Source organism: Theobroma cacao, chromosome 10, assembly GCF_000208745.1.
Source record: "Theobroma cacao cultivar B97-61/B2 chromosome 10, Criollo_cocoa_genome_V2, whole genome shotgun sequence".
Lineage (NCBI taxonomy): Eukaryota > Viridiplantae > Streptophyta > Magnoliopsida > Malvales > Malvaceae > Theobroma > Theobroma cacao.
The window spans coordinates 14,348,207-14,356,601 of record NC_030859.1 but is presented as its reverse complement, the minus strand read 5'-3'; the positions used below and the strand labels follow the sequence as shown (position 1 = coordinate 14,356,601).

General features: G+C 31.7%; 1 protein-coding gene across 2 annotated transcripts; it reads right to left on the bottom strand.

The window, feature by feature from the left end:
* On the bottom strand, positions 1,004–5,410 carry LOC18586796. Of its 2 annotated transcripts, none has more exons than XM_007010357.2 (4): positions 5,206–5,410; positions 4,359–4,941; positions 1,806–1,960; positions 1,004–1,615 (listed from the first exon to the last, which is right to left on the bottom strand). In XM_007010357.2, exons 2-4 carry the CDS (start codon positions 4,933–4,935, stop codon positions 1,361–1,363), a joined length of 987 nt encoding a protein of 328 aa, XP_007010419.2. In that variant the 5' UTR covers positions 4,936–4,941; positions 5,206–5,410; the 3' UTR covers positions 1,004–1,360. The 2 variants fall into 2 exon arrangements, with proteins under 2 accessions (XP_007010419.2, XP_007010418.2); XM_007010356.2 differs by having other exon boundaries at positions 1,015–1,615; positions 4,359–4,937; positions 5,206–5,409.

Sequence of the window (8,395 nt, the reverse complement as noted above, 5' to 3'; positions counted from 1 at the left end):
CATATTTCTTATTGCAATTGTCATTTATAGTCGCAACACATTGAATTTTGGTTCAAATAACAAAGATCAATTGCATTTTGAGTAGAAATTTTAAGTTCAAATTATAGTGTTCTCTATGATAAAAAAAAATGAATAAAAATTTCTTTCTTATGATTTTCAGTTCAAATTAATTCAAACCTTCTTTTAATAATTTCTACATTCTTTGCCTCTACTTATGATCAGTAAATGCTTGATTATTCTCTGTAGCAAAGTCATTAGTGTTTTCTTAATTTCAATAAAAGTTAAATCAAATTTAAAAGGTAATTTCAACGAAGGACACTCTGTGGTTTGACCCCAACAATCCAATATATCTCGTTTACCTCTTTATTTCATGCTGATTGGCACAGGTCTACGTTTGATTTAAATCCGTTTATATAGAGTTTAAACATTATTTACTGTCTATGATTAAGATAAATTTCTGTAAGCTTATTCTTTGATCAAACAAAATTTGGCTTGATGATAGAATTCCGATTCATACCTTTGATAACAAAATTCAAACCAATCCCCATGATCATATCTAATTTAATTCATTTAGCAACTATAAGTCAAAAAAAGCCTAATTGCACTGCAAAAAACTGATCAGAATTTTAGAATTAAACTTTTATCTGCATTATGTAATTCCTATGACCTATGGAATAAAAGAAAAAGATTATTATAATTTTCCTTAAATTATATTATACGTTATATTTATAGATATCACAAATTAAAATGTTGTATGTGTCGCTATAATGCACAATTTAGCTACATATTTTAAATGCCGTCATAAATTTTAAGATTGTAGTCATATCATATACGACTGCACATTAATTTTGTTACAAAATTTCATAAAAAAGTGCAACTAAACTTTTTTCGTACATTAGCTAAAGTTACAATTTTTTAAGTGTAGCCCTGTCCTAAAGCATTAGATTACAGTTTTACCTGCATCCAAGGGTAAAAAATGTTATAATGATAATATTGTATTTATGACAATTCTTATAAGAAAATCCTACATATCATATTAACATCATCTTCAAAATCAAGTCTTGCCAATGTTTCCCCATACAATCTAATGCCAAGGTGAGCCAACCATGTCTTAAATCCCTCAATATCTCTATTTTGTTCCTTTTTCTTTTCTTTTCTTTTTTTTTTTTACCATCTAAGCATCTCCAATATGTACAATATGATACCAACAGACTACACAGCTGAGCCAAGCTTATGAGCAAGTTTAACCCATTTGTCGTAGCTTAAGAAAAAGAGTTAAACAAATCATTCAATTTTCTGTATTCAAACAATCTATGTATTTGACATGCTTATTTACTCATCACAACCAACATCACACGCTTTACTTGGCAATCATCTGAATCATAGAGGCTGTTCGTTCTTTGTCACTGCATTTATTGATCAAGTTGACGTACTCCATAGCTTCCAAGGGGAGTAGGCCTTCGAGGAAAAAGTTTAACAAATGTGAGTGAGTTGCCTTCATCGCATCAAAGCACTGTTCAAATACCCTTGTTTGCTGTTCTTCACTCAGCTCTGTTGCCTCTATCAATGGCAGTAAATCTTTCTCCTCCTCATCGAAGTGTTCTTTACAATGCTTCTGTCAACAACACAAGGACAAAGATAATCAGATAACAGACAGGACAATCCATACTATTACCTTGATTGTCTTGCATGATTCAACATATACATAAGGGTAATGGCACGTCGAGTATCATCAAAGACAATCAACGGCATTGGCCATCTTACAGATGGCCCTAAACCCATTTTACATTGCAAAAAATTTATACCTGCAATGACTTGAGCCGGGTAGAAAGATTGGAGAGCCCTTCATGGTAAGCAGGGGTCCCATAGTCCATAACTCCTATGGATTTGATGTCTTCTTTGATGCCATTCATAACTGGCAGGTCCCTTGCATGTTCCTCATTTGCAGCTTTACATAGCCCTGCATTGTTATAATCAGCAACATTTTTACTCTACCAGTTTCTTCAAGTACAAAAACTTGTAATTCTAAAGCTAGAAGAATATTTATTTCCCTCGTTTTTAACATTTATTTATTTTACAGATTAACAAGCTAAAAGTAAAATCCACAAGCAAATACACGTAAAGTTACAATTCTCCATAAAGTTTTAAAACCAGTCAAATTATCACCTGGAAAAAGAAAATTTTCTTTCTACTACAATGGCATTCAAAAACAACTTGTTTATCAGCAAATTTGCTCAAAAACTATGATACGAGTAACAAATATGTTAAAAGCAAAATCTTCATATTGTCAATATCACAAAGACATAGTCTAGTGGCATGATACTTGCTCTGAGTGCGAGTCTGTGAGTTCAATTCTTGCAACACTCCCAGTTTCACATTAATGATATTCTTTATATGTACAAAAGCTCATTAAGCTCTGAGCTACTTGAAAAGAAATCAGTATAACTCTCTCTCCTCCGTCCCACTGCAAGTTAAAAGTATCAAGTTGTAACCCTGGGGGGCCATTCTGTTTAAGCCATCTTTCATTATAGGCAAAATCTATCTTAGTTTCTTAAGATGAGCCTGTCTGATTTCAAATCCTCAGACAATAAGATATAGATTGAATAACATAAGATATCTTAGCAGGAATGTTGGCTTCATCTTAGAAGTTGGAACTTATGGGATCAACCTCCATTATAAAAGTGGTATTTAACATGTCTGAGCATGTTTGGGATTGGGAGTTCAACACTGTCACATTCATTTGTGAAGTCAATTACAAGAATACATGTAGGTGATATGTCTGATCTCTGCGAAGACAAAGTTGCATAGGGCACCAATCAACAAAGTTAAAACTATGTGGTTGGGCAAAAGAAATACGAAAAAATAAAACTAATAATTGATGTTGCACCTTGGTACACCTTACTCGCCTAGTGATCTCCTAATCCATTTTTGCATTCTCTCTGTGGTTGTTGAAGGACTTCCCATCTCTTTTTTCTTTCTCCTTTTGTTCATTTACGTTTTCTCATGAATAGTGATTCTTCTAATTTTGGGTAAGATATATATGAGCTATTTTTCTAATTAAAAAATGTGACTAAGCTACTTTTTCTTGAAAATATTTACTTATTATATATTTTCTAAAGCATTTAGGATATTGTTTCTTACTTGTAACTTTTACTTCATTGTTAGGATTTTAGAATTATAAATTAGAATCTTATCTGATGTTATTTTGAGAATGGGGCACCTAAAAGAACATGCAGCTAAGCAGGAATAAGTACAAGTTGAATGTACAAATGAGTTGGTTGAATAAATTTTAATTACTTGGATACTATAACAAGTGAGGGAGCCATTATGTGAACCACGGATCAGGTAGCAAGCCAGTTTTTTTGCTTTTCTTAGTGATTTGTCTTTATATTAATGAACATTTGATGATTTAACATGTTCTGTTAGGAATACCCAGGAAAAGGGGATTGAAACCAAGTCCATGCTTTGCTTTTTACTACTGCACATCTTTGGCACAACTGATGAGCAATGTACACACAAAATCCAAAAGAATGACTTTGCTTATGCTCTAGGCATTGATCTCATACTTCAAAAAGAGTGAAATCATCTTTATGACTAGTTATAGCTCATGATATCATCAATTCTGGACTTCTGACTTCCATATATCTATTTATAAATTATATAGTAATTAATAATGGTATTCCATGAACTGTCATGCATGGAAGACATACTTCTCTATTATTTGCGAATGGTGGAAATCAATTATGTTGTTTCGAATAGACAAAAGTCATAGGAAATTATGATACTCGGGAAAAGCTAAATTACAAGTGTTGAGATACTAAGAGGAAACAAAAACCGGGTTCTTAGAATATTTGGAGTTAAATGAGAATGAATATCAGCTAGCAAATGCATATGAACAATGCAACAAAAGACTAATCATTGGATACATTGTCATAGTTTTCACAATTTGATTATACTATACTTGAAAAATAATAGGCCATAAATAATTGGATCTAGCACTGTGATAGTTTAGGTTCTTGGAGCGATGAAGATGTATGTAAAATTAATTAGGAATGCCTTTAGCATAAGATAAAGCCCTGTTTGCATGGGAAGATGATTATTTCCCAATATATAATAGTGCTTTATTATTTATATACAGATAATAGGTCTCTATCAAATACAAATACAAAATTAGACCATGCTTATTGATTTATGTTGAATAAAATCATGCTTTGATTTCATACAACAATTGAATGCTTTGACTTGTAGAAAATATTCATTTATAAGCAGATATACAAGACATGCGATGCTACTTGCTAGGTTGAAAGCAGCCAAGAAAATGAAATTCTTGATGAGAATCTTAAGGCCATGGAGCGTACCTCGATCAGCCATTTCGAGCACGGGAAAGACGACTCTCTCCTCCATCTGAGCATGCTCCACCATCAACTCCAGCAGCTGAGAGTAATTCTTCCCGAACTTCCTCAGCTCCATCCTCGGGCTCCCCACCGCCGGATCAACCGTCCTCCTCCCCCCACGTGTCGACAGATCCTCCGCCCACCTCACCATCCTCTCCAAGTGCCACGTAATGCTCCTATGCTGTAGCCACGTCACCTGCACCATCAACGGCGTCGTATCCACCATTTTAAACCCCAGCGGAGGGTGCGGGAACTTGTCCTCAATGAACTGGAGCAGCGTCTCCCGGTAACCCGACACTGTCTCTGACCCGATCTCGAGTAGCAACGGTTCGCCATCACAGGGTGGTTTGTCGGTGGGAACGAACTGCAGAGGCAAGTTCTTGTGAAGCAAAGCGAACCGGATATAGGCAGCGAGTGTGCTCGAAGCAGAACCGTACAACCGGACCGTCGGTACCACCGGAACCGGCTTAAAACGCCTGATGCTATCATAGGGCGCGATCTCCGCCGTGGATTTCTTCGACTGAGCGAAACAATTCCCCATTACTACCTTCCAAAAAACAGGATTCACAGGAACACAAAAGCAAAAACAAAAAAAAACCTAAGAATCAACGAGAAACGCTCATATTGGAAAACAGAGAAATGAAAGAGTGAGATGAAAGCAAGCCGAGAAAACGAAAAGTAGGCAAGAAGACAATGGCGTTAGTTAAGAATTCGGTTAAAGCATCAAAACGAACTGAAAGCGATGCTGAATGATTAGGATTCAGTAATCAACTTTTACTAAATTTGCTTTATAAAATAATATTATACTTACAGAGACGTTAGAGAGAAGAAACAGGGTATCCGAGAGAGGATGAATCAGCTTCTTATTTCCCTTTTAGAAAATGGGGGGAGCTTGAGGAGGAAGGAAAGGGTATTTATATACATATTTCCCTCGCTTTTTTACAGAGAACAAAATCAGCCGCTTTTGCAACGCTCCCAACGCTCCCCCTCCCGGTGCTTTGACGTGGACATTTCAATTGACCGTACAGCTCCAACTAGTCAGTCTCCGGCTAAATAATTGTCCGTTGCTTTACGTAAGGAATAAAAGGGTCTATCAAAATATTAGATTTATTTTCTATATTATAATTCATATAAATTAATTTTTTTATTTTAAAGTTTATTAATATTAATCTAATTATTAACACGGTCAAAATTTCTGGACTATGGTAATATTTGAATAAGGTTGACATGACAATTGATGAACTTAATGCTACATTTATTAGGATGATGTGGCATTGATATATTGATGAAATTAACATGAAATTTTTAGAAGTTGGCTAATATGGACATAGCTGATATCAAGACTACATAATTTTATGCATTATTATATATATATATATATTTTTTTTAATTTTTTGTGGGAATTTCACTTGTTGTTTAGTTTTGAGGTTTATGCGTTATTTTTATACTTAGGTAACTTATGATATCTTTTAGGTGATTTCAGTGGTTGTGGGTGGTAGTTATAGTGTTTGACTAGGGGATGGTGCGATTTTAGGCTTTTTTTTATTATTATTATGGTCCTTTTTTTTGTGTTTATGGTAATTCTAGGATTATTCTTTTTTTTTTCGGGGGGGGGGGGGGGGGGTTATGTTTTACTTCACAATATTTTTTTTAGAAACAATGGAAAATTGTGTTAGAAAAAGCCATAGAAGCAAGGTCATCTTTGGTTATTTAATATAAATTGACCTAACTAATTGAATGTAGTTTGTTATACCTTTAAGCTTTTGATGTCAAAATCAAGAGGCTATCTCAATAAAGATATCAAGATCTTCTTCCCACCAAGCTTAAGTTGTTCCAAACCTCAAGCTGTCCAAACATCTAGCTATTGAAGAAAAGGCATAAAATCATATTAGTAGCACAACAAAATTTTAAAATTTTTCCCTAAAGTAAAGTCAAACTGTGGTTATTTACCAAAGATATACCTAAACTACAGTAATAAGACCATTGTACCTTTTTCTCTTGGAATTGCAATCACAAGGTTTTTAATCACAATTTCAATCCTCAACACCAAGCTTAGATTGTAGCAAACCACAAGTTGTCTAATTGTATAGCTTCCAATTGTGATCCACATGAACAACAATTGCGAACAGAGGCAGAGCTAGTCAATTTTTATTGGGGGGGCCAAAAGCTAAGAAGAAAAAATGTTAAAATTTTTTAAAGTTAATATATTAAACTTAACCATTAATAATTAAAAAAATTTATAATAGATAATAATTTTATATAACATGTTAATTAAAAGAAACAAAAAGCAAAAAACTTATAATAGTACTTTAGGAAAGTTTTATTTGACTATAACAATATCTTTCTTAATATAAACAATTAAATTATTTGTAAAAAACTTATCATCTATTTTGTTTTAGAGTCTTATCTTTCTCAATATAAATAACTAAAAAATTACTGTAGTCAACATCCAATATTCTTATTTTATTATATTTAAGTTTATAATACTAAATATTAAACTATAATGCATAAAATATAAATAGTTAAATACGATATATAGAATTAATAATTTCTTCTTATACTCAAGATAATTTCCTTTCAATTAAATATAAAGTGTGAAGCACATTAAAAACATATATTCAAGATAATTTTTTTATATAATTAGGATTAATAAAAAATAATATATTTGTGAAATTTTAAACAATAACCAATAATGCAACGCTAGAACTTATATTTGAGAATTATATAATAATTTTTTATTTTTAAAGACTAAAATCATTAAAATAAAATTCACATACCAAAAAAATTCATGACAAGTAGAAGATATAACCTAAATAACAAAAACAAAAGAATATGGTTGATGATTCATAGAAATTTAACAAAGAAAATCTATAGAAACTTAAAATACATGAGCAAATAGAATATAATTGAAAAAAAAATAAAAATAATAATTATTTAAATAAAAAAATTAAGTAAAAAACTTAACCTCTTTATAATTTCATAATACAATGACAAAAAAAGAAAAAAAAAGAAAGATAGGTGGAGAAACTTAAAATATTAAAAAAAAATTAAAAATTCGAGTAAAATTGAATGAGACTTGTAAAATTATTTTATTATTTTTTAATTATTTAATAAAAAATTATTTTAAAATTTGTTAAAAATATATAATATATAAAAATTTTCAAAAATTTTGAGGAGCCATGGCCTTCATTACAAAGGGACGGCACCTAAACATCAATTATAAAAGTTTATTCGATACAAAATAAAAATATAAAAACTAATTAAATATAATAAAAAAATCAAAATTTATTTAAATCTTCTTAAATAATTTAAAAATTTTTCAAAATATTATGCCGAAATATATCCATTACAATATATATATTTTTTTGATAAATATCAGCTATAAACATTGTTTAACATTACTTTAACTTGATTTAAGTGATTAAAATATATGACAAGTAGAATTTTTAAATTTAAGCTATAGATTGTAAGTTAACGTATCTCAAAATTATCCATGTTTAACTTTGTAAGAACAAAGCAGCCCCTTGAAGATAGTTTCCATCGTTCCATCTAGAAAGCAGAATCTATAAAAGGAATGCCCAATGCACTATGGTGCTTGGTTATAAGCATAAAATAAGAAGCAAAGTCGATCTTCGAGTAGATCAAGGCATTCCTGATGGGAATGAACTAGTTACCTTTCTACTAGTTTTTTAACTCCTAGGTTGCCTTTTACTTCATTTTTCTAACTTAGTTTTCAAAACCCATGTCCAAGTACAGTTGCGTTAACATTAATAATGCAAGGAAAATGAACAAGGGAATCCATAAACTTCCTTTAGATTCAATCCCACATTACTCTTAATCCCAAGCTGACCATTTCTGTCACTAAAAGGGCCACCCGTCACCCATCCGAATGCACGCGTAACCTGCAAATTGTCATAATAAATTAACTTAACATTTTTTTTATTTCCAAGGCATTTTTTCCGAGGACAGTCCAATTATATCACCCAATTCGGATGCTAATA

Bases quoted from the DNA above. Each gene is read 5' to 3' on its own strand.
- LOC18586796 (XM_007010357.2), bottom strand. From the start codon at position 4,935: ATGGGGAATTGTTTCGCTCAGTCGAAGAAATCCACGGCGGAGATCGCG. The intron at 1,961-4,358 runs GTACGCTCCATG...ATAACAATGCAG, and splicing joins GCTCGAAATGGCTGATCGAG to GGCTATGTAAAGCTGCAAAT. The intron at 1,616-1,805 runs GTATAAATTTTT...TGTTGTTGACAG, and splicing joins CCCGGCTCAAGTCATTGCAG to AAGCATTGTAAAGAACACTT.